Source organism: Anomaloglossus baeobatrachus (assembly GCF_048569485.1).
Source record: "Anomaloglossus baeobatrachus isolate aAnoBae1 chromosome 5 unlocalized genomic scaffold, aAnoBae1.hap1 SUPER_5_unloc_1, whole genome shotgun sequence".
NCBI lineage: Eukaryota > Metazoa > Chordata > Amphibia > Anura > Aromobatidae > Anomaloglossus > Anomaloglossus baeobatrachus.
Window position 1 is genome coordinate 1677888 of NW_027441784.1, and position 26668 is coordinate 1704555.

General features: G+C 45.9%; 1 protein-coding gene across 1 annotated transcript in view; it reads right to left on the bottom strand.

The window, feature by feature from the left end:
* Nucleotides 1-26668, bottom strand: part of LOC142258769 (uncharacterized) — a 52939-nt gene that overhangs the window by 16816 nt on the left and 9455 nt on the right. The window contains exons 8-9 of the mRNA XM_075331370.1: nt 21567-21670; nt 20843-21150 (exon numbers count right to left, since the gene is read on the bottom strand). Coding sequence (XP_075187485.1) covers nt 20843-21150; nt 21567-21670 — 412 coding nt within the window. The remainder of the gene's footprint in view (nt 1-20842; nt 21151-21566; nt 21671-26668) is intronic.

Consider the following 26668-nt stretch of genomic DNA (forward strand, 5'->3'; position numbering starts at 1 on the left):
CCGGACAGGTGGCGGAGCAGGTGCGTTGTCCGTGTGCGTAGGGGGCACAATCGGACAGGTGGCGCAGCAGGTGCGTTGTCCGTGTGCGTAGGGGGCACAATCGGACAGGAAGCACAGCAGCCGCAGCCCAGTTAACGCCACTGGGCTGCTATAGCAAGACTGGAACGGCAGGAGGGAAGCACGGCGCCTGACCCTGATGTGCCGAGCCACGAATCTTGGCGTGACAGGCACCGTTCGCCTAACCCTACCTACCGCTTCCCAACATAGGCTTATGCCGCAATGAGGCTCTAACATGGAGGTGTGCTCTGACTGAGCAAAAGTGAAGACTGCGCCCCTCCATGTTGTCTCCAGCCCCTTTTATAACCTGGGTCCGCCCCAAACCCAGGGTGGAACCACCAAGGTCCAATAGCAGAGTGCCATGTCATCAGTGACGTCACATGCGACCTATCCGGAACCGCCACGTCATTGATGACCTCATGGCAGCCACGCCCCAAACACTTCACCAGTCATCGTCTGACGACCAATACTGAGGTCACGGTGCCAGATCATAGGGGCGGGCCTCTGCAAGCCAGTCCGGAGTTGCCACGTCATCAGGACACCTGACACCCTCTGCCCTATCAGGGCCTGCCACCTCACGGACATGCTCAGTGAGGTCCTTACCGGACCTAGCCTCTGATGCACTAAGTGCCTGAGCATGCCCAGTAGCCTGAGCAACAGGCTCAGAAAGCAGACTATCAGTTTGAGCATGCTCAGTAGGCACATCCCAGAACTTAGACACAGCACGAAGTCCAAGTACCTGTGCAAAGAGGCTGTTAGGGTTAATTGTGGGAGCATGCTCAGGAGCCTGAACTGAGGACTTAGTCTCAGACATAACACAATCAGGCTGAGCATGCTCACTAGGCAAAACACCGGGCTTAAACTCTGGCTGGGGTAAATCGGCGCACGCATGCGCACTAGCCGCCGCTCCACACTTAGACGTGGTGGAAGGAACAGCCAACTGGACGACCCGAGGCACGGCCAAGAACGGCAGCCGGCGCCTGGGCGCAACAGGAACCGCAGCAGGCTGCTTGCGGCTATGGTGGCGCCGGTTCGTAATACCTTCCATATGTGTGACATATAGGAAAATATCACTGTCAATCCAAATCTCTGTTATTAGCCCCGACCAGGTAAAAAACAGCCAAATATACAAAATAAGAAGTGTTACAAAATAGCTATGAAATATGTAAATGTGATCATAGGCATATATTGAGACGGCGTCCAGCTTTCAGTCATAGGGGTGGCCCCGATGCAGTTCTAGTCACCGCTCAGTATACCGCACTCTCAGCGCTGACTGACAGCAGGTTCCAATGCTGAGCGGCTGTCAGTCAGTTATATATATATATGTGCTAAAAACAGACATTTCCCTTATTTTCAATCTGGTATCGCTCGACATCAGACACAATGCTGAAGATGGTTTCTTATTCATCAAGTTTCTTGTTCGAGGCTGAAGTTGGTTAATTTTTGGATTTTTTTTTCAGTTTTTACTTTTTTGTTTTTTCTTTACACGTTTAACAACAAACATTAAAAAAAAAATCACATTAATAAAATACAATATAGTGCGGAGCCCTGATGTGAATACACTGAAAAGCAGCAAATAAAAAAAGTACAAAACTGGCACAAAATGGGCATCAAAGTGACATCAAAGCTCTTTTTTTCACAAGGGTAACAGGAAAAATGCAAATACAATATATTGTGCAATTTTTCCTGAGTACACAGATACCTCATATGTGGTGGAAACCAACTGTTTTGGAGCACGGCAGGGTTTGAAAGGGAAGGAGCACCATTTGACTGCCCAATTGGATGGAATCATTAGCAAACGCCATGTGGCGTTTGGAGCTCCTGAGGTGCCTAAACAGTGGAGCTCCATCAAAAGTGATCACATTTTGGAAACTAGACCCCTCAAGGATTTTCTCCAGGGGTACATTGAGCATTTTTAACCCACAAGTATTTTATAGAATTTGATAATCTTATGTTGTCATATTGAAAATTTTTATTTTTTTTTTTCCCAAAAATGTTGCTTTAGGACCAAATTTCTCACTTTCAAGAGGCAACACTAAAATGTGGACACCACGGTTTGTTATACAATTTCTTATGAGCGCAGTGATACCCCACATGTGGCTAAAAATCTCTGTTTGGATAAACGGGAGGGCTCATAACAGAAGGAGCATCATGGAAATTTTGGAAAAGATGAAATAAATTGCGGGCACCATGTCGCATTTGCAGGACCCCTAAAGTACCTATAAAGCAGAGACCCCCACAAGTGACCCTATTTTGAAAACTAGACCCTCAAGAATTTTATTCAGGGGTATAGTGAGCATTTTGAACCCACAGATACTTCACAAAATGTTGCTGTAGCGCCACTTTTTTCACTTTTAGGCTATGTGCCCATGACCCGGCAACACTGTGTCTAGGATGCAGTGTCAGCCTTCCTGCAGAGATGTGAGTATTGTCCACTGGAGAACGCAGCTGCCCGGACCCACGATCCAGGTTTAGGCTGCTGCAGACTTTAGCTCTTTTTTCCCCGTGGACAACTGCAGGTCAGTTTATGCAACAGAAAAAAACAAGAACAGTGTTCAGGAGATTCAAAAATCCTTCTAATGCACTTGTACTGCACAACGCAGCGTTCTGGACGCATCAAAAAGTACTCTGCATCCAAAACGCTGCAAACCCTAATCGTGTGCAGGCAGCCTAAAAAGCTAGGATAGATGGATGGAGAGACAGAGGTAAAACACATATATAATGTCCCACCCACCCCCCTGGCATATTCTAAGCTGGCACCATTTAGTGACTTTTACATGGCACTAAAGGGTGTTTAGCCTTGTATTTAGACAAAAAGAAATCATTAAAAAAACTATGTGGGATCCCACCCAGTTTTTATAAACCAGCTAGGGTAAAGCAGACGGCTGCAGCCTGCAGACCACAGTTGGCAGCTTCACCTTGGCTGGTAATCCAAAACAGAGGGCACCCCACACTGTATTTTTTATTATGTATGAATAATTAAAAAAAAAAAAAAGGCAAAAAAATGTGGGATCCCTCTAAATTTTATCATCAGCCAAGGTGAAGCTGACAGCTGGGGTCTAGTATTCTCAGGGTGGGAAGGGCTATGGTTATTTGGCCCTTCATAGCAAAAAAATAGCAGGCTGCAGCCATCCCAGCAGTGGCACATCTATTAGTTGTGCCAATTCTGATGCTATGCACCAGCTCATCCCGTTGCCCTTGTGCGGTGGCAAACGGGGTAATAAATGGGGTTAATACCAGCTGTGTAATGTTACCTTGCATCCAGTCCTGGGGTTAGTAATGTTGTGGTGTTTATCAGATACCCGACATCACTAACCCAGTCAATATTAAAAAAAAAAAAAGTTAACGAAAACAAATTTATTTGAAAAAACACTCCCCCACACATTCCCTCTTTTACCAATTTATTGAAAAAAAAATCCAGTCCACCACAATCCATTTTGGAGGTCCCACAACGATTCTGGACCTTCCAGATTATGGGGGCACGCTCAGGAAACACTTTCCCATTTTCTGGAAGTGCAGGCACTCCATGTGAGCTGTGTGGCTGCAGTGACCTGAGAATACTGCACTCACACTCCACGGGTCCAGCCGAGAGCAGTGTGGCTGCAGTAAGCTCAATGTCACTGTGTGCAGGGAGCCGAGTGAGAGGATGAGGAGGGATCGCGGGGACCGAAACAGCAGCAGGTATCGGGAGACCGGGGGAGGACCGGGGAGTGACAGGTGATGACTTGGCTGGACCTTGAGAGGACTTTTCTGTTGCATCTGACATGGGACAGAAATCAGAGGAGGATGAAAGCAGCGTGCAACCACCATCTTAGATGATCAGTATGGGGAGGGGAATGGGGGCACTTTGGCCAGACCGGGGGGACCGGGGGAGGGGATTTATCTCCCATCTGACATGTTTGATCATGCCCGGTGGGAGATAAATCATGTTTTACTGGCGCCGCCATTTACTGTAACATGATCATCTATATACAGTGTATACCGGTGATCACGTCTCCGGGGGGCTGGAAACGACCAAATCGTGATCTCCAGGGTCTCCGCTACCCCTGCTAGCTGACACCCCGGAGATTATCTGACGCTGGGGGGCGATATACACTGTTACCTTACCGCCACTATAATACAGAGATATGGAAGAAGTGCCCTTCACTACTGACGTTTTATCCGTACGGCGGTCGTAAAGGGGTTAAACTGCGTGTACAAAACAATATGAAAATGTGCCTGGTCAAGAAGCGGAGTAAACTGGACATGAAGGGGTTAATGATAATGGTGACCCCAAAATAATAGAGACCCTGCACCTACCTCCACCTGCAGAGCCGCACACTAGATATATGGCTGCTCTGTGCTTACAGGACCTGTGATGATGTCACATGGAGGGGAGGAGTCAGGGTCACATGATCAGCTCCTCAGTGTATGCAGGACTCTGCTGTGCTGGTTGTCATGGTGCTGGGTGAGGGGAAGTTTATGTGTGGGGTCAGGAGGGGTTTAAGCAGAGCCAGGGCCGGATTATAGGCGGGGCAGGCGGGGCTTCAGCCCAGGGGCCCCCACCACAAGAGCTTCTGAGGGGGCCCCCACCACCATCAGTGTGAGCGCCATTTTATTAAGGTTCAGGACCACACTGTACCTTTAAGAGAATTTCAATCCGGCCGTCACTATGCTGCAGACACGCCCACTGCATGCTGTGTGGGCTGAGTCTGCAAGGATGACGTCACCGCGCTGCTGCTTCTTCGTGCTGTAGAGGAGCTTGTGGGAGGACCGGAGCAGAGGCCTCGGTGGATGATGGTGAGTGACGTCATCCATCATGGTGCCGGGCAGGAGGCTGCAGTGAGGAGGGAGCAGGACGGGATTTCATAGTGTCAGCGGCAGCTCTGCCGGCAGGACCAGTGTGAGTTATTGCAGGAGTGTGACCTGCTGCAGATCAGGTCGGGCTGTCAGTGCCGGGTCATCGGCCTCATCCCTCCCCTGCAATAGCTCACACTGATCTCCAGCAGAGACATCACTACACAGATCCTGCACTGATCACATCTGAGCCTGCAGCACACATTCCACTATATGGCCCATATTACATATAGAATATGTGAGGTGCTGTAGGCCCAGGTGTGATCAGTGCAGGGCATTGTATATCTGTGTATATACCACATGCAGTGTACAGAGCAGTGTGATATACTGTGTACATGGGATACCACATCCAGTGTACAGAGCAGTGTGATATACTGTGTACATTATATACCACATCCAGTGTACAGAGCAGTGTGATATACTGTGTACATGGTATACCACATCCAGTGTACAGAGTAGTGTGATATACTGTGTACATGGTATATCACATCCAGTGTACAGAGTAGTGTGATATACTGTGTACATGGTATATCACATCCAGTGTACAGAGCAGTGTGATATACTGTGTACATGGTATATCACATCCAGTGTACAGAGCAGTGTGATATACTGTGTACATCGTATACCACATCCAGTGTACAGAGCAGTGTGATATACTGTGTACATGGTATATCACATCCAGTGTACAGAGCAGTGTGATATACTGTGTACATGGGATACCACATCCAGTGTACAGAGTAGTGTGATATACTGTGTACATCGTATACCACATCCAGTGTACAGAGCAGTGTGATATACTGTTTACATGGGATACCACATCCAGTGTACAGAGCAGTGTGATATACTGTGTACATGGTATACCACATCCAGTGTACAGTGCAGTGTGATATACTGTGTACATGGGATACCACATCCAGTGTACAGACCAGTGTGATATACTGTGTACATCGTATACCACATCCAGTGTACAGAGCAGTGTGATATACTGTGTACATCGTATACCACATCCAGTGTACAGAGCAGTGTGATATACTGTGTACATTATATACCACATCCAGTGTACAGAGCAGTGTGATATACTGTGTACATGGTATACCACATCCAGTGTACAGAGCAGTGTGATATACTGTGTACATGGTATACCACATCCAGTGTACAGAGCAGTGTGATATACTGTGTACATGGTATATCACATCCAGTATACAGAGCAGTGTGATATACTGTGTACATGGTATACCACATCCAGTGTACAGAGCAGTGTGATATACTGTGTACATGGTATACCACATCCAGTGTACAGAGCAGTGTGATATACTGTGTACATGGGATACCACATCCAGTGTACAGACCAGTGTGATATACTGTGTACATTATATACCACATCCAGTGTACAGAGCAGTGTGATATACTGTGTACATGGTATACCACATCCAGTGTACAGAGTAGTGTGATATACTGTGTACATTATTTACCACATCCAGTGTACAGAGCAGTGTGATATACTGTGTACATTATATACCACATCCAGTGTACAGAGCAGTGTGATATACTGTGTACATGGTATACCACATCCAGTGTACAGAGTAGTGTGATATACTGTGTACATGGTATATCACATCCAGTGTACAGAGCAGTGTGATATACTGTGTACACACATCAGATGGCATATAATGTGTATATTGTATAACATCTGGTGTCTGTATCACAGTAAACCCAGTCAAATGCCGGGGCCCTGAGCTGCCGGGGGGCCCAATCGCGGTGGCAGGAGTTGCGTACTGCTAGTCAGGGGGCCCGGTGCTAGCGCTGTCACCAGCCCCCCCTCCCCCCCCCGCCGAGGATCGCACTTTCAATTGTATCGGCATCGCAGTTGCCGATACAATTGAGAGCAATGATGAGATTGGGCGGCTCTCTCTCATGATTCTCCTCACTGTCTCTGTTGGCACTCTGACAGCTCTGCAGCGGAGCTCGGTGACGTCATCACTGCGCGCCTGCTGATAGGTCGAACGACAGCAATGGACGCGCCGAGGAGACTGGAGCAGCGGGGGAACGAGGAGAAGTGAGTATGTACAATCACTGTGGCCAGACGACCATGGGGGTACATTAAATGATATGGCGGCTGTACACTACATGAGGATGCCTATTGCTATCTGGTTCTCTGCACTGTGCTATATACTGGCTGTATACTACATGAGGGTGCCTAATGCTATCTGACTCTGCACTGTGCTATATAGGGGCTGTATACTACATGAGGATGCCTAATGCTATCAGGGTCTGCACTGTGCTATATAGGGGCTGTGTACTATGTGAAGGTCCTTAATATTATCTGGTCTGCTCTGTGCTATATAGGGGTTGTGTACTATGTGAGGATGCCTAATGCTATTGGCTCTGCACTGTGCTATATAGGGGCTGTGTACTACGTGAGGATGCCTAATGCTATCTGGGTCTGCATTGTGCTATATAGGGGCTGTGTACTACATGAGGGTGCCTAATGCTATATGGGTCTGCATTGTGCTATATAGGGGCTGTATACTACATGAGGGTGCCTACTGCTATATGGGTCTGCATTGTACTATATGAGGACTGCTTATTGTAATATGGGGGCTGCATAGTGCCATATGGGGGCTGCATAGGGCCATACGGGGGCTGTATACTACATGAGGGTGCCTACTGCTATATGGGTCTGCACTGTACTATATGAGGACTGATTATTGTAATATGGGGGCTGCATAGTGCCATATCAGGGCTGCATAATGCCATATCGGGGCTGCATAATGCCATATCGAGGCTGCTAATGCCATATCGGGGCTGCATAATGCCATATCGGGGCTGCATAATGCCATATCGGGGCTGCATAATGCCATATCGGGGCTGCATAATGCCATATCGGGGCTGCATAATGCCATATCGGGGCTGCATAATACTATATGGAGGAATATTGAGGCTGCATAATACTATACCCCCAGAGTTGTATGTCCCTTCCACCCCAGAGCTGTATACCCCAAGAGCTGCATGTCACCCCCCCACCTCAGAGCTGTTTGTCCCCCCCACCTCAGAGCCACTGCCCCCCTCTAGAGCTGTATGCCCCCCATTGCTCCATACCCCTTTCCTTAGTAATATTTATGCCCCCCCCCCAGTAATGTGTATGTCCCCAGCCTCTCTTGTGATGTGTATATACATCGGTGTTAGTGTGCTCTATGTGCGGCCATGTCTGTTAGTGACTGCCACCAATCAGCGTGGCACAGACACATGCCCAGGAGGAGTTGGATGGAGACAAGCGGGGAGGTGAATGAGACTGTTGCCGGCTTCCCAATATTAAAAATATATATAAAAATATAAAAATGTGTCTGTGTGTGCATGTATGATGTGTCTTTATGTCTATTTATATGTGTTTTTGTGAATTTCTCTTTAAATATATATGTGTATGTATGCCTGTATGTGAATGTATCTGTGCATGTCTATGTGTGGATGGGGCCCACTGAGACTCTTTCGCCCAGGGCCCACAAAAACCTGGAGCCGGCCCTGCGAATACCAATCATGTATTCTCCTGTACACTGTACAGGGGCGTACCTTTGGGGGGATGCGGCATATTTGCATATTTATCAGCGGGGCACCATTGGAAAGTGTGAGGCAGCAGTATGGTGGGAGACAATTGTAAGTAGACAGTATTGGGAAAGAAAAGTGTGAGGGGCATAGTATAGAGACTGGGTAGTGGTGGGGGATAAGCAGTATAGAGAAGGGGCAGCATGGTGGCCAGTGTGAGGGCACAGTATGGAGGGCACAGTATGCTGAGGAGGGGGAATGTGAGACGAAGGTACAGTATAGTGACTGAATAGTGAAGGACATAGGCAGTATAGATAAGGGGCAGCAAGGTGGCCAGTGTGAGGGCACAGTATGGAGGGCACAGTATGCTGAGGAGGGGGAATGTGAGACTGAGGTGCAGTATAGAGAAGGGGCAGCAAGGTGGCCAGTGTGAGGGCACAGTATGGAGGGCACAGTATGCTGAGGAGGGGGAATGTGAGACTGAGGTGCAGTATAGAGAAGGGGCAGCAAGGTGGCCAGTGTGAGGGCACAGTATGCTGAGGAGGGGGAATGTGAGACAGGTGCAGTATAGTGACTGGATAGTGAAGGACATAGGCAGTATAGATAAGGGGCAGCAAGGTAGCCAGTGTGAGGGCACACTATGGAGGAGGGCACAGTATGCTGAGAAGGGGGAATGTGAGACTGAGGTGCAGTATTTATATCTAAATGCTACAGTGCGTGCTCTACTGTTACGGCTAAAATTGTTAACGTTATTGGGCCCCCACCAGATTTTCTGCCCAGGGGCCCCCACCAACCTTAATCTGGCCCTGAGCAGAGCCGTGTGTGTACGAGGTGTACGGAGCAGAGCCGTGTGTGTACGAGGTGTACGGAGCGGAGCCGTGTGTGTACGAGGTGTACGGAGCGGAGCCGTGTGTGTACGAGGTGTACGGAGAGGAGCCGCGTGTGTAAGAGGTGTACGGAGCGGAGCCGCGTGTGTAAGAGGTGTACGGAGCGGAGCCGCGTGTGTACGAGGTGTACGGAGCGGAGCCGTGTGTACGAGGTGTACGGAGCGGAGCCGTGTGTGTACGAGGTGTACGGAGCAGAGCCGTGTGTGTACGAGGTGTACGGAGCGGAGCCGTGTGTGTGTACGACGTGTACGGAGCGGAGCCGTGTGTGTGTACGAGGTATACGGAGCGGAGCCGTGTGTGTGTATGAGGTGTACAGAGCGGAGCCGTGTGTGTACGACGTGTACGGAGCAGAGCCGTGTGTGTACGAGGTGTACGGAGCAGAGCCGCATGTGTACGAGGGGGACGAAGCGGAGCCGTGTGTGTACGAGATGTACGGAGTAGAGCTGTGTGTGTATGAGGTGTACGGAGCAGAGCCGTGTGTGTTCGAGGTGTACGGAGCAGAGCCGCATGTGTACGAGGGGGACGAAGCGGAGCCGTGTGTGTACGAGATGTACGGAGCAGAGCCGTGTGTGTACGAGGTGTACGGAGCGGATAAATAAAAAATGTTAAAAAAAGTTTTTAAAAATGTGAAAAAATAAAGCCACCTAAAAGCTCACATCACCCCCCATTGGCTTCTCTGAAAATAAAACAGTTTAAAACACACACATATCTGGTGTCACCGCGTTCAAAAATATCCGAAAGAAAAAATTCCAAAGGTCAAAATTACGTTTTTTGGGCACCGCAAAAATTATTTAAAATGCAATAACAGGCGATCATAGACCAGCATCTGCACAAGAATTGTATCATTAAAAACGTCAGCTCGAGACGCAAAAAATAACCCGTCACCGAACCCCAGATCCTGAGAAATGAGACCGCTACGGGGCTCGGAAAATAGCGCAAAAAGACCAATTTTTGGGGGGACAAACTTCTACATTTTTTCAATGCCTTAGATGAAAGTAAGAGTTTACATGTTTGGTGTCTATGAACTCGCACCAACCTGAGGCTTCCCACTGACCGGTCAGTGTCACCAAATAGAGAACAGGGTGAATAAAATATCCCAAAAATAATTGTGTAATTGCACTTCTTTTGCAATTTCACCGCACTTGGATTTTTTCCCATTTTCCAGTACACTATATGGAAAAACTAATGATTTCATGCAAAAGTACAACTCGTCCCGCAAAAAACAAGCCCCACATGGCAAGATTGACGGAAAAATAGAAAAGTTACGGCCTTCTGTCTGAAGCCCTAAAAATAGGATTCTAGCACAACCTGTGAAGTGGCTATTGTCTTTAATAAGGCAGACCCAGGACCCAGCAGAGCTGAACTGGTTGGGCAGCTAGGATGCAGCAGAGCTGAACTGGTTGGGCAGCGAGGATGCAGCAGAGCTGAACTGGTTTGGCAGCTAGGATGCAGCAGAGCTGAACTGGTTGGGCAGCGAGGATGCAGCAGAGCTGAACTGGTTGGGCAGCTAGGATGCAGCAGAGCTGAACTGGTTGGGCAGCGAGGATGCAGCAGAGTTGAACTGGTTGGGCAGCGAGGATGCAGCAGAGTTGAACTGGTTGGGCAGCTAGGATACAGCAGAGCTAAACTGGTTGAGCAGCTAGGATGCAGCAGAGCTGAACTGGTTTGGTAGCGAGGATACAGCAGAGCTGAACTGGTTGGGGAGCTAGAATACAGCAGAGCTGAACTGGTTGGGCAGCTAGGATGCAGCAGAGCTGAACTGGTTGGGCAGCTAGGATACAGCATAGGTGAACTGGTTGGGCAGCTAGGATGCAGCAGAGCTGAACTGGTTGGGCAGCTAGGATGCAGCAGAGCTGAACTGGTTGGGCAGCTAGGATGCAGCAGAGCTGAACTGGTTGGGCAGCTAGGATACAGCAGAGCTGAACTGGTTGGGCAGCTAGGATGCAGCAGAGCTGAACTGGTTAGCAGCTAGTATGGCACTCTGGACAAGCCAGGGGCTACAGAGAACAACACAACACACCCCACACTCCCAGCAGGCACACCGAAGTCAGACACAAAACCCTTGTTGCCCTCCTCCAGGGGCTGACGTCCACACCAGGGGGTGGGCCAGGCAGTTGGTCCCGCCCACCGAGGAGTTCACAGTCCTGGAGGCGGGAAAAGAGCTGAGATGAATTTAGGAGTAGAGAGATCAGTTTGTGAGTGGAAAGTGGAAGGAAGGAGAGAAGGAGCAGACTGAAGTTGGTCCGGGTGTGTGGCCCGGACGGAACAGCAAGGTTGGCAGACGGTGGTGACCGTCTGCAGGAGTGGCCTATCGGAGTTTACCGTAAGGACCGTGGACGGGCGGTGGCCCGGCGGTACCGGACTGGTACGCAAAGAGAAGTCAGCACCATCTGGCAGGGGCTTACGGACCCCGGCAAGGCTACGAGTCGCCGTGAAGTTGCCGAATCCGTTAGCGAAGGGAACCTCCTGGGTTTCCCAGCAGCCAAGTCCCGACAGAAGGCAACCGTCCAACCAAGGGAGGGAGACACCGCCACCGCCAAGGCAACCATTTCCCAGGGCCAGAGCCTGCGGGCAAAAGGGGCTCCTCCAGCCCATATCCAGGCTGGGGAGCGGGTTACCGGTGGGAACCCATCGGAACCATCAACCGTATCTAGGTGTAGGGAAAGGCAGTCACCATCAACCTGCCGGGAGCAACAACACCGCAGCCGTCTGTGGGACCCGTCCATCCAGCCGTGTGTTTTACCGAGAACTGTGTCTTCATCATTGGACTGAGTGAGTACCACCGTGCCGTGCGGCACAGCGCTGCCCCCGTGACCCTGCACCTCACCAGGCCCCGTAGCCCGCCTGCACCAACCATCCCTACCCCCATCACCGGGCCCCGGGACAACCAACCCCCCTATCCACGGAGGGGAGAACTAACAACAAAGCTGCTCCCTGTCACCGCTCCCGGGATCCCCGTCCAGAGCAGCGGTGGTGTCACCAATATCGTTTACTCAAGAAGTAGGAGGGCACCAAATCCTGGGATCACCCCTTGCACTGAAAGCTAATAATTAATAGAGAGAAAAGAAGTGCCAAAAAACTGAGGGATCACCATATACATAATTAATCAAAAATATTTTATTGTATATCAAGGAACATAAAAAGCACATTTGTGTCACACAACACCAAATGGTATCACAACAACCATAGACAAATTTTAAAAACATTTAAAAACATACAAAAAGGAAACCATGTGATTCCCTATATAAAATGGACCAAGATACTAACCAAGCTAGCTGGTATAATAAACAGATCAGAAGTTAGTTAAATTTTCAAAGCACTTGGTGTTGCAACATAGCAAAAAATGTGCTGTAGCGCTTGTAATGCAGTCATAATATACCTTGATACTTAGACAAAGCAGCCTTGTGCAGAAAAATTATAGAAACCCCAATATCTCAACTAGCATAACCCCAGGTTAAACCTGAGCACCACAATTCCCTTTCAAGCCCCCCAATCCCCCCCCCCCCCCGTTACGTTTTTCTCCTCTATAGGTCATTCAACTTTGTTGGGACTCCTCTCTTGTGCCATGAAGATGAGTGGGATAGAAGTGGAAATATCTTTGAAACCTTCTCCATAAAGGACTTTCTTCATATTGAGTACTGTGGGTCGACATGCCTGGATTTTCCAGCCTCTGAACCCGCCCCTCTAGATTGTATAGAAGAACTTTTTGCCTGGTTAAAGTGTGCTATTGATATGTGATTTTGTTATGGATTTGTGTCACACATCACCTTGGTATATTGTTTAGAAAATTGTGTCTATGCTCTGAGGCCACTGTCTTGGCTTATGTGTTTATATTTCCGTGAGCGTTTTTCTCTGCTTATAAATGTACATGCCTGTTTAAAAACATGGGACTTCACACCTAGGCTGACTTATTTTATTCTACTGCATTTGTTTTGCAAACCTTTCACATGTGTACAAATGCAGTTTTGGATTAGATTGGGGTATGCATTGGTTAAAATCAAACCCTTCCTCTCGCCTTTCCCCACCACCTCCCCCTTGCATTGGGTGTATAAGGCTGGAAAAGTGGGCCTGTCGTTATAATAATACTCAGGATATGCTCCTCCCTTGAATAGATAGTTTTATGTTGCCAGTCTTATGTGTAAAATAACACTTTATTATCAATTTCAGTAGATGTGGTAATAATTTAGTGTGTATTGTGGGGTTGGCGCTTTATTGCGTCTATTCTTGCATTCTCTCTGTCTAAAATTGACAACTGTAAAGAAAGACTTCGTATTTTAGTCTTAAGCAAATGCTATGTGATTGTCTAGCCTGCAGGGACATACTAAACATGAACTAGAAGATACGTGCTGCCTATACACTTTTTTTTTTGTGTAGACACCTATCCACTGCGCTTGCAAAGCAATGGTTCTATGATGGATGGCTGTAGCGTTATGCACCTGCGTAGTATTATACCGGGTGCTGGGGGAGTGCCCATATGCAAATGGTCACAGAGCACTGCCCACGGATCTCCTGCTAGGAACACAGCTATTTGTTATCGGTCTCAGGTGAGGAGTGTAGACTTTATTGCATATGCTGTATTTAAACAACCAGAGCACAAGGTTACTCATTACTTTTTTTTGCACTTGAGAAAGTCACCAAGTGTGACGACACGCGTCGGGTGGGTAAGGTGATTCCCTGGACCTTCAAACAGCTTTGTGCTTTACATTATCCTGCTTTAACCCTTTGGACTTTGGTGCATAGACACACGAGTCAAGTTAAAGATCTGTCTCCTTGAGGAGGGCTATTTTTTGCACTCATTTTCTCAGCCCAGGGCTGGGGATTATCAGGCTGCAGCTCTGGGAATTGGGGTGCTCAGGTTCAACCTGGGGTTATGCTAGTTGAGATATTGTTTTTTTTTTTATAATTTCTCTGCACAAGGTTGCTTTGTCTAAGTATCAGGGTATATTATGACTGCATTATAAGCTGTTGCTGGGTTCAATATGTATTATAATTATTTGTGAAGCGCTACAGCACATTTTTTGCTATGTTGCAACATCATGTGCTTTGAAAATTTAACTAACTTCTGATCTGTTCATTATACCAGCTAGCTTGATTAGAATCTTGGTCCATTTTATATAGGGAATCACATGATCTCCTTTTTGTATGTTTTTAAATGTTTTTAAAATTTTTCTATGGTTGTTGTGATACCATTTGGTGTTGTGTGACACAAATGTGCTTTTTATGTTCTTTGATATACAATAAAACATTTTTGATTAATTATGTATATGGTGATCCCTCAGTTTTTTGGCACTTCTTTTCTCTCTATTAATTATTAGCTTTCAGTGCCAGGGGTGATCCTAAGATTTGGTGCCCTCCTACTTCTTGAGTAGGCTCCCTGCTCGCCTAGCTACAGTACACATCGGGTAAATTAACCCGATGTGTCCTGCAGCTACATGTGCAGAGAGCAGGAAGCCGCGCACACTGTTTAGCGCTGGCTCCCTGCTCTCCTAGCTACAGTACACATCGGGTTAATTAACCCGATGTGTACTGCAGCTACATGTGCAGATAGCAGGAGCCGGCAGCACAGGCAGCGTGAGAGCGGCGGAGGCTGGTAACGAAGGTAAATATCGGGTAACCACCTTGGTTACCCGATGTTTACCCTGGTTACTGCTTACCGCAGCTGCCAGACGCCAGCTCCTGCTCCCTGCTCGCTTCATTTCGTCGCTCTCTCGCTGTCACACACAGCGATCTGTGCCTCACAGCGGGAGAGCGACAATAAAAAAAACGAACCAGGGCTGTGTGTAACGAGCAGCGATCGCAACTCAGTGTCACACACAGCGAGATCGCTAATGACGTCACTGCTGCGTCACAAAAACCGTGACTCAGCAGCGATTTCAGCAGCGATCTCGCTGTGTGTGAAGCACCCCTTATGGAGAATTTCTAGATTGGGGCTGATACATGGGAAATAACCATGATAAGGGAACAATGGGTACAGGAACCTTATACAAATAAGGGCTCATGGTGGGAAAAACATTATCTGACCTGAACCAGCTCATTAGTTTGAGGGTGTAAGTGACGTTTTAAGGGTAACACATACGTGTAGGTAACTGGTATTGTCTTATTTGTTGGTATTTGAAGCCGTAAAAGTGCTACTCTGTGTTACTGAAGGTAATCAGATCCATGTGTAAGGGAAATCTTGTTAAAGGCCTCCTGGTGATAGATTATGGACCCAAGACAAGAAGAGATCCATTAGAGTTGTGATAAAATCAGGTGTAGGGACTTCTGGTTCTGGCGCTGTGATGTGAGGACGTGGGAGACAGAGCTCCGCACGTTCCTCAGCCCCACACACCGACTAAAAGAGCCCCACAGCCGCGGGAGGAGGCATAAAACGGGAGGCAAGGAGCGGGAGGTGACCGTGCATGGAGCGGTACCTCCTCCGGAGCAGCGGCAGACAGCTGAAGAAGCAGGGTGCTGCAGAGGGAGAGCACATGGAGCACAAGATGGCGGAGGATCAGAGGCAACAAATAATATGTATGGGCAATGAGGGAGGGGGTATTGTATGCTGGCACGGCTATTGACCAGGAAGGCCTTGCTCTGGTGTGTTAGATAACAGAACAATGGGGGACAGGCTATATGTAAATGTTAATCAGTTGGCTGAGAGGGCATTGCGGAGCCAGGAGCATCACAGAAAAAATGGAAGTGATGAGACGATTGATTGTAAAGGGGGGACAGTTGAGGGGTTGTTAGTTGACAATAGATCTAGGTTGAATAGTTGGGTTCAGGGAAAACAACGCTATAAACATACTGAAAGACAATTGAGGGCAGTTGGGGGGGTAGCCAACAGGTTTATAGTTAATGCCAAGATTGGGACACAAGGTTGCGCCCAGGCAATACATAGTTGTAAGCGCGCAGCGAAGTTAGAAGGAACACAAAGCCACGCACACGGGGGGACACATAGCGATGCAAAAAGCATGAGCAACGGGGACTATGGTTAAAATAGTGACATGGAACGTGAAAGGTCTGAAATCACCTCACAAGCGCATGATGGTTCTGAGACATCTTAAAAGATTGAAGGTAGATATCGCACTGCTGCAGGAAACGCATTTACTACGGGAAGATTTTTTCCGAATGCAGAAATTATGGGTAGGAAAAGTAGTTGGTTCGGGCTCCTTGGGAAGGAAAGCAGGGGTCATGATTCTATTAAACAAACATTTCAATCATACGATAACTTCCCAAGATAGTGATGAGGAAGGTAGATATTTCCATATAAAATTAAACAGCCCGCAGGGTGAGTTTAGCATACACAACATATATGCCCCCAACAATGAACAGAACTCGTTTTTCAAACTCATCACAAGTAAAGTGGGAATGGACACAGAACGGAACAAAATAGTGGGAGGAGATTTCAATGCGGTGGTCTTAGGGGAAGAGGATAAGCGACATAACAGGGGTCAAGGTGGGCAGACAAGAACGACAAAAGGCTTAATGGCTAGGCTGCTGGAAGACACAAATCTGAAGGACAGTTGGAGGCTACAGCACCCATATGATCGTGAATTCACTCACTACTCACATCCGCATGACGCATGGTCAAGAATTGATTATATTCTGGTTGACCAATCATTTTTGAGTAGGGTCAAAGATGTAGATATTGAGAACATGGTGATATCAGACCACAGCCCGGTGACCTTAGAAATAAATGACACAGTTCAGAGGGGATCGGACTATTTGTGGAGGTTCCCGTCCTTTTTACTTAGGGATACGGACTTTGTTAAAATACTGAAGGGCTGGTGGGAAGAGTATAGTAATAGTAATAGTGAACATGAGACGGATGTAATGTTATTTTGGGAAGCAGCAAAAGCAGTGCTGAGAGGGAGGCTAATGGGGTATGCTGCTACAATCAAGAGACATACACATACACAATACCAAGAAGCTAGTGATACGCTTAGTTTCCAAATATTTCATATATTTTTCTCTATGTCCCAAAAAGCAAAAGAGGAATGGAAGGGGGCGAAACAAAAGTTCGAGCTTTGGGCAGGAAAAAGGGAAGAGCTAGTACGGTCACAAATGGAGCTTGACTTGCACAGGTACGCTAATAAAGCAGGGAAATTACTGGCCAATTTGGCTAAAGGAAGGCGACCAATGACTTCAATAACCAGCATGACTGGACAGGAGGGGAACAAATCCACAAAACCACAGGAAATTAACCAGATCTTGGGGGATTACTATGAAAAACTGTATGGTAAGGGGAATGAAAGTGGTGAAGGAGGGGCAGAATGGCTGAAACAAATAAACCTCACCCGACTCAGCACAGAGGAGCTGACTAGTCTGAATGCAGAAGTCACAATAGAAGAAGTCCAAAAGGTGATAGGAGAGTTAAACGTGCATAAAGCTCCGGGACCCGATGGGTTCAATGGGGAATTCTATAAAGTGATGAAGGAGCAGATCTCACCGATATTGACAGGTATGTTTAACAAAATATTGGGAGCACTGAAATATCGAGTCACCTCAACACGGCATATATAAAACTCATACCTAAGGGAGAGAAAAACCTAGATAATCCAGCAAATTATAGACCGATCTCTTTGATCAACCAGGACCTAAAATTACTGGCCAAATTGATGGCCAACAGACTGGCGGAGATATTGCCGAGAGCAATCTCTCCCGCCTAATCAGGGTTTGTAAAGGGGAGATCGGCGGTGACCAATATAAGAAAAAACATGCTAGTAATGGATGCCAATAGGCACGGACAACTACAGAAGGGGGCATTTACAGCCATGATCACATTAGATGCCGAAAAAGCATTTGATAATGTAAAGTGGTCAAGGCTGGAAACATTCAGGGAGCATTTAGAACATTCATTAGAGTATTATATGCGAATCCTAAAGCCAGGGTGGCGACACCAGGATTTCTGTCGAGACCTTTCTCATTGACTAAAGGGACTAGACAGGGGTGCCCATTGTCCCCCCTCCTGTTCAACCTGGCGATCGAGCCCCTATCAAGAATGTTGAATGAGGGAAATTGCTTTGAAGGTATCAACATTGGAGGGGAGGTGCTACGGACAGCCCTGTTTGCGGACGACATTATATTGTTTATGAATAAACCCCACAAGGAACTCCCAATGACACTACAACGGATAGAGGAATTCGGAAACTTGGCAGGTTTTAAATTAAATAAGGCAAAATGTGAAATAGTGTTTCTACACCAACAGAGCACAATGGTGTTAGCAGCTCAGGGAATAGGAGACAATGTCCATGGGATACCAATAGCGAGAACCCACGTTAAATATCTGGGAATCCAAGTGGGACGCCAACCTGCATCGTTATATGAGTTAAATTTTAAACCACTGATAACGAAAATAGAACGGGAACTGAAGATGTGGGAGGGGCTTCCATTATCACTACTGGGTAGGAACCATCTTCTAAAAATGATGAGTTTCTCAAAACTACTATATCCAATGCAGACTATCCCTATATTATTAAAACACACAGACGTAAACAGCCTGAACAAGGCGTTTTCGACCTTCTTGTGGAGGGGAAAAAGGCCAAGAATAAAAGCTGAGAAATTAATGCAGACGCTGGAGAAGGGGGGTATTAAAATGCCAGACATTAGAGGGTACAATCTGGCGTGCCTCATGAGGCATGTAATAGACTGGTTAAGGAAGACAAACGGTTACTCGGACGTGAGATTGGAAGGCGAGTTCTGTAAACCCTGGGATTTGGGGGCAATATTGCATACGTCACTTGCTAACATACCACGGCACATTAAAAACTCACTAATATGCAGAGATACAGTGATGGCGTGGAAGGCGGTGAGAAAAAAAATTCAACTTACCCTGGAGAATTTCTAAATACTTAAACATATGGAGTTTCCCGGAATTCCCAGCGGGCAGGGAAAACAAATTAGAATGGAGGACAAAAGGTATAAAAGGAGTGAAAGATCTGCTTCATGAGACGGAAAATAGATGGTTGTCCTATCAAGAAATTGTGACAAAATATGGGCTATCTCCATTCCAAGTTATACAATATAAACAGATAGAGAAAGGTATAATGCAGCTACTGAGAGATGTCGGGAAGGAACAAGAGATGAATGACATGGACCAACTTATTATGCAGGAGCAGCGGGAGATTTACATAACTTCACTATACAAAGCTTTGCGAGAGGTGTTAGTTCCCTTAAGCACGGATAAGACCCTGGGAACATGGGTGAGACAATTGGGAGATGAGACAGCAGGGGATAAGATACTAAGAGGATGGATGAGAATGAGAAAAGAGGTGGTTAATGAGAGCTGGAGGGACACACAGTTTAGACTGATGCACAGGGCGATCTATGGCTTCAACATACCAAACAAACAGAAGGTTAATAAGATAGTACATTGTCCCAAATGTAAGACGTTAAACACGGATCTGTTACATGGGATTTGGCAATGCCTAGAGAGCCAAAAATTCTGGAAAAAAATGCAGGCGCTAATAACTAATATATGGGGGGTAGAGTTGGCGATGGACCCATTGATATGGATTTTTCATGATGACCATGTTGAACAAATGGCAAGAGCGAGTGAAAAAAGAGATAGAATACCAAAGCTGTTCCATAGTATAGCCATAATTGGAAAAAGGGCTTTACTGGGCAAATGGCTCAAAGGGAACGTTCCGTCAGAAGACGAGGTAATGAGGCAGATTAAAGTGCTACTTAGAATCGAACAGAGGACAGCAGAAAAAAACAAAGACGGTTTGACCGACGCATTCTTTAAAAAATTGAGAAAATGCATGGAAAAACAATGTGAAGCTACAGAAATACAAACAATAGTTACCCCCTTCAAGTACACAGAGTGGTAGCTACTAGAGGACATTAAGGGAACATTGGGGAAATTAAAGCAGCCATAATGTGAAGGTGTGATAAGAAGGCAAATGATTCATTCAGAGACATGGGGTGATGATAAAATGACAAAATGTGGCGTTGTTGGGTGTTCTTCGTGTGGGCTAGGCAGGAGGAAAAGTGTGCTAAGCTGTTGGGGGGGTTATTTTAGAATAGAAGGAAGGCGAAACACAGTTAAGGGGGGGGAAACAAGGGAAACGGGGGAATAGTTACTAGTTACTTGACAATAACCTGTTAATGGAAATAGTGAATTCATACTTGCTATATTGTTTCATAAGATGTAATGCACATGAAAATTTGGAATAAAAATTGGTGTTTAAAAAAAAAAAAAAATCTCTCTTGGCTGCCAACCACCTGTCTTTTGCCATGTTAGACCTGTCTGCCAGATAATTAGTATACGCTAGTCGCACTGCCTCGCTGTGGAAGTTGTAGTTCACATTCGTCTTCCGTTTGACCATGGCCGCATACCCCACCAAGCGCCCTCTCAAGACCGCTTTCGCAGTTTCCCAAAATAATATTGGGGTCGCCCTGTGTTCCTTGTTATCCTCTTAGAACTCTTCCCACCATTCTTTTATTATCTTGTGAAAATGATCCTGTCTAAGGAGAAACGACGGGAATCTCCAAATGATGTCTGATCCTCTCTTGAATTTCTCTCTAAGGTCCACTCTCACCGGACTATGATCTGAGATCACCATACTCTCAATCGTGCAGTTTTGTACACCATTCACAAGTTCCATAGACAACCAAATCTGGTCTATACGAGACCAACTGTTGTGCGGGTGAGAGAAGTGCGTATGCTCTCTGTCGTGCGGGTGAGTTAGTCTCCAGATGTCTTTTAAGCCAACATCCTTAAGTGAGACATCTCTATGGACTGAACCTTTGTCCCCGGATCCTGACTCACCTTCTCCCTTGCGTCTATCCTCTGCTGAGTCTGGCACTGCATTGAAGTCCGACGCCACTATGATGTTAGGTTCCTTGTCTGAGAGGATTATGGCTTTTATGGTGTCATGAAACTGATTCTGCTTCGAGTTTGGGCCATAAATATTATATATACTGAGTGTTCCCGCTGGGCTAGTGATTGTTAAATGTTGCCATCTTCCCTGGTCATCTTCTTACTGAGCCACTACTTCGTGGCTAAGCTGTTTATTTATCAAAATCATTGTGCCCGCCTTCCTTCCTTGTGCCGCTGCCCCATACACTGAGCCCACCCAGTATTTTTTCATGTGAAAAAAATCTTCCCTCCCTAAGTGGGTTTCTTGTAGTAGAGCAATATCTGTTTTTAATCTTTTCAAATGTCTTAGTATCATTGCTCATTTGTTAAGTGATCTTAGGCCCTTAACATTCCATGTTGTTAGTTGCACCATGTTTGTCTAGATAATTTGCTCTTGTCAATACCACCCTTCAGGTCCCCGTCTGTAGGAGAGACACGACTATCAACATTGCCTTCACATGTGGTTCCGCCAGAATGGCATTTCTTTTCCCCAACTTGTATGTAAACTCTTAAACAAAATATGTAAAATATAAATCCTACAACAATAGAACAAGTTATCCTTTTGACGGGACTTTCGGCCCTTTTTGCCATGCTAGTGACTTCCCTTCTTCCTGGCCAAAATATGAATCTCCCTAGTCACCCCCCAAATAAACAAGTTCTATGCTTTATCCCCCGAGTAAAACACAACGGCCTTAAGTATTATGCAAGGGTTAAAACACTATGTTATGAGTAGTAGGACCTTAACGAGAGTTCATCCACTGGATTAGTCCTGGTTTTATAGAACCTTCCTGCCAACCCGGTCAGATCCACTGTACTTGAATCTGTAAAGCAAACCAAAGAGAGAGAAGAAGAGAAGAGCAGAGAAAAAGAGAGAGAAGAAGAGCAGAGAGAGAGAGAGAGAGAACAACACAGCAGAGAATCAAGAGAAAGAGAGCAGAGCAGAGAAAAGAAGAGAGAGAAGAAGAGCAGAGCCGAGAAGAGGGAAAGAGAATGGGAGCAGGGAAGAGTAGAGAAGAGAGAGAGAAGAGAACATCGAAGAGAGAGGAGAGAAAAGAGGAGAGAAGAGATTACAAGAGAGAACATAGAAGAGAGAAGGTAGAGGGGAGAAGAAGAGGAAGAAGAAAGGGGGGCTTCTCTTCCCCCTCCCCTTACCACCGAGGGTAGGTAATTTAATATTGCCGGGTAAAGCAGTTGGCATTTTACTCTTTTGTTGTACAGAAATGTGCAAAGTTTGCTGAGTTCCTTCCTACGTTTAGATACATCAACAGAGTAGTCTCCAAAGATCAACAGTCTATTTCCTTGGTATTGTAAAGGCCGCTTTCGTTCTCTAAATGCTTTCAGTATTTCTTCTTTGTGCTTGTAGTCGAGGTATTTGACTATCACCTGTCTGGCTCTTGGTGGGGATTTATTGCTTGAATTTTGTCCTTCTCCTTTATTCGCCTCTTGCTGCCTCCCGCTCTGACACAGATCCATCGCGTCTCTCCCCTGCACCTCTGGCTCCGCCACCGGCAGGCTTGCCAGTGCCATATTCATCTCCTCCACTCCTCTCGTGTCTGCAGCGTCACCGCCTCTCCCGGGCCTCTCAACGCCGCTGGCGCTCTGCAGCAGGTACCTGTCCATTGCTGCTGACCTCCGCTTCCCAGCTGGATCACTCTCGTCCCGATCTCTGGTGCGGGGGGGCTTCTGTCAGACTGATTTTTCCAGGGGGTGGCGGGAGCTTCTCCTCTATGCTTCCACCTCAGCCAGGACCGGATCCGGAAGTGCAACCTTTTCTTTTTTATTTAGGTTATTTTCTGTAGATGGGAGTGTAAAATGTCTGATTTTATTGAACTCTTCAAGCACCAAGTTGAGGCAAGTGTCCAAAAAACTGAGCTCGACTTTCAAGGGGATAAAACTTTGATTATGGAAAAACATCAATATGTAATCCTGTCTCATAGAAATGATAAAATCCATAAAGACTCAATAAGATGATTATGAATCTGACTCCCTCCTTTGGAAACAGGTAACTATAGAGAATCCTCTAGCAGATGTGAGGCCAATCTCAGCTCAAATGCACAAGAATACAGAAAAGGACAGAGTTATGTCCGGTAGAGATAAGAGCAGCAGTTGAATAGAAAAATAGACAAATGCAAATCCTTTCCCCCTTATAGAAAATATGAATTGAGAGGTCATCATTTTCTAAGACTTAGACACATCCTATAAGTATCTGAAGTTCAGCCGCGTTATGAGTCACCAGAGGAGACGTATGTGGGTGTAACTTGTGTTTATAAAAAACTAATGCAGACTATCATCCTTGTTCAGTGAAAGGAACATTGCTGTGTAGGATTGCTCCACGTTCCATTGGAGTCCTTCCCTCCAGAAATCAAAAGTAATTTCTGTGACCCAAGTTCATCAATTTCCCTTTGGTTATTCCCTTTTATTTAATGTAATTGTATATACTGTATTATTATTTTTGTTCTCCTTTGTAATATGTATATTTTTATAAACACTGCCTACTTTTCAGATTAAATATATAACATTTAATAGCATATGGCTTCGGATGTGATTTATAGATTAAGAGAAACAAAGCTACTTGTAACGTGTGTCCAATCAAACTATATAAGCAGAGATCCTGATTCCAGCCTTGTGTCACTTACTTGGCTGCTTGCTGAAGTTTTGATAAAGATCATTTTTATTTGCTTAAGATCTACCAGTTCTCGAAATACTGCTCTATGTATAACCTCACCCACACCACTGATTGGCAGCTATGTACAATGAGCATAGACAGAAAGCTGCCAATCAAGTGATGGCGGGTTATACAGAGCTAATGAAGATGGAGGATACATGGCAGTAGTTTTACTAGTTCTCTAGTGATAATCCACTAGGGATAATACAGTGTTTTTATCAAAACTACAGCAAGCAGCCCAGTAAATGACACATCATTGGAATCAGAGTCCCTATCGGTCATGGGTAACAGACAGACCTTTGGTGTCCGGCAATAGAAGGTCACAGCAGTTGTGTGTGCAAAATACTCGCTGACATTTTAATTTTCCAGCTGCCAGTATTCAGTGTACTGATATCTCCTCTGCTGGGTTTTCATCCTTGTTGTTTTTTTAGGACCCAGGGAAGCTCCTCTTTACTTCAGTTGCTAATAGTCTTTATTTCCCCTTGGGTTTATATACACTCATTTTCTCTGGACTTGTGCTGGAATTATTCATTTCCTTCACAAAGTCTGGATGCAAGCAGGCGACTTGCACGCATCAGTAGGATAGTAGCTGCTATTTACTGAACTTCTTACTCAGTCGTCTTGCGATAAGTTGTTTGTTGTTTTCCTTTCTTTGTTATCCCTGTGTGTCCTTTAGTGCCTAGTGATTTTGACAAAGAGCTCATCTGAACCGCTCTCTACCTAGGGCCCTGATCAGGGTCAGACTAGGATTATTTATCCGGCTCAGCGTGGTGAGGGAATCCAGGGCCCAGCGTTAGGCTTGGTCAGTGGTCACCATCTCCCCCTTCCCTAGACACAGGGTTTTCCCTCCCTTACTTCGTTCGCTTGGTACTTTCCCGTACCTAATGTGGCACTGTCTTTATATATTATTCTGATATTCTGATTTTTAATTAAGGGTTAAACACTTAGTGACAGATTGGCATTTAATTCCCAAAATCCCAGCGTAGGTATTTTGCGCGAAATGTCTATAGCTCTGTCCCATCTCCAGAGGTTCTGAGGCAAAATCATCACATCTAGACAATAGAGTAAGATAGGCATGAGGAATATATATTTACAAGCATTTATTAACAAAACAACAAGTTTTTAAATACAATTATATACAATGTGATATACTTAAGAGTTCCTATCTCCAATCTGGGGCTGCGCTTTTTAGTAAATAAAGCAGTGGGCAACCTGAGATTAGTGAATTATCTAAATATAATCCAGTATCAAAACCTTTCACAAATGTTCCTAAAGGCTCTCAAAAGGGCTAACAGTGTGCCAGCTAAAAAAGAAAATGAATATTCACTGCTCCCCACGCTATAATCCCGCTCACCTCTAGGCAGTGAAGCCAGCGCCAACCAAGATGTGGGCGGTATTATTAGCATGGGGAGCAGTGAATATTCATTCTCTTTAATATTGGGCACACATCACCCAGCCGCCGGCTTACTGATATGGCTGGTCAGTCACATGTGTTGACTATTCGAGAAAAAATATTACCTGCTCCCCAAGCCCATAATCCCGGGCGTGGGGAGCAGTGAATATTCCGGCAGCTGATGTCCGCGTGTAACTGTGGACGCATGGAAGTAATGTCATGCACTGCTTACATACTGAAGTCACTTGCCAGCATCAGAAGAGAACACCGTGCACCGATGTGTGCAGCTGCACACGCTGCATCATCTTATGTGTGCAGCATTATGGGGAAATATATAACAGAATGGGCCCAAGATGAGGGCTATATACAAGTATGGGGATATATATATAGAATCCAGGAAGAAAGCTCAAGCACAGAATCCAGGGAATAATACAGGTAAAAATCGTAGTTTTATTTATAAATCCTTAAAAAGTCCATCATTAGGTCATTCAAACATATTCAGAGTACGCGTTTCGAGGATAATTGCTTCTGAGAGGAGTAAGAGCAACTATGCTCGAAACGCGTACTCTTTGAATATGTTTAAATGACCTAATGATGCAATTTTTAAGGATTTATAAATAAAACTACGATTTTTACCTATATTTTTCCCTATATTCTGTGCTGGAGTTTTCTTCCTGGATTCTATGCTTATTGACAAGACTGGCAGTCTTTCTGCATCCATGCACGATCCAATCTAGTGGGCTCTAGGAACAGGTGAGCGGATTCAACCCCTCCTTTTTTTTACCTTACTGAATGGGAATATATACAGTATACTAGGACAAGTGCCATATATATCAGGATGGGATAAAGATGGGCAACACCTATACCACGATTAAGCACATATACATGAGGATGGGAGACACATACAGTATATCTGGAAGGGGCCCAGGATGGGGAACATTAGTACAGAATTCTGGGATTTTATCCCCGTAACAGTGTCAGCAGCAGATCCCCCTATAACAGTGCTTCATGACCACATTTTTTGCGTCAATCTTTTTCCCTATATTCCTCCTCAAAGCCTAGTTATGTATTATGGTCTGAAAAATATGAGAAGTTTAAAAAGAAAAAAAATGGTTCTTTTCCTCACCAATTCTTCCTTTTGTAGCCGATTTTTGGATAAAACCCTTTGAATTATGGTACATCATGATGGCTTCTCCCGTGTCACTCATCTGACAACAGGACCTGATTAATCTTAGGGTATGTGCGCACGTTGCTTTTTACCTGCTTTTTTGCTGCTTTTTCTTCTGCGCTGTTTAATGCCAAAATGGATGTGTTCTTCTATTCAAGCAAAGTCTATGGGAATTTGGGTTTCTTGTTCACACTATGTTGTTCAAAATGCTGCCTTTTTGTGGCAGAACTTTGGTCAAAAACTCAGCTTTTCAAAGAAGCAACATGTCAATTGTTTTTGC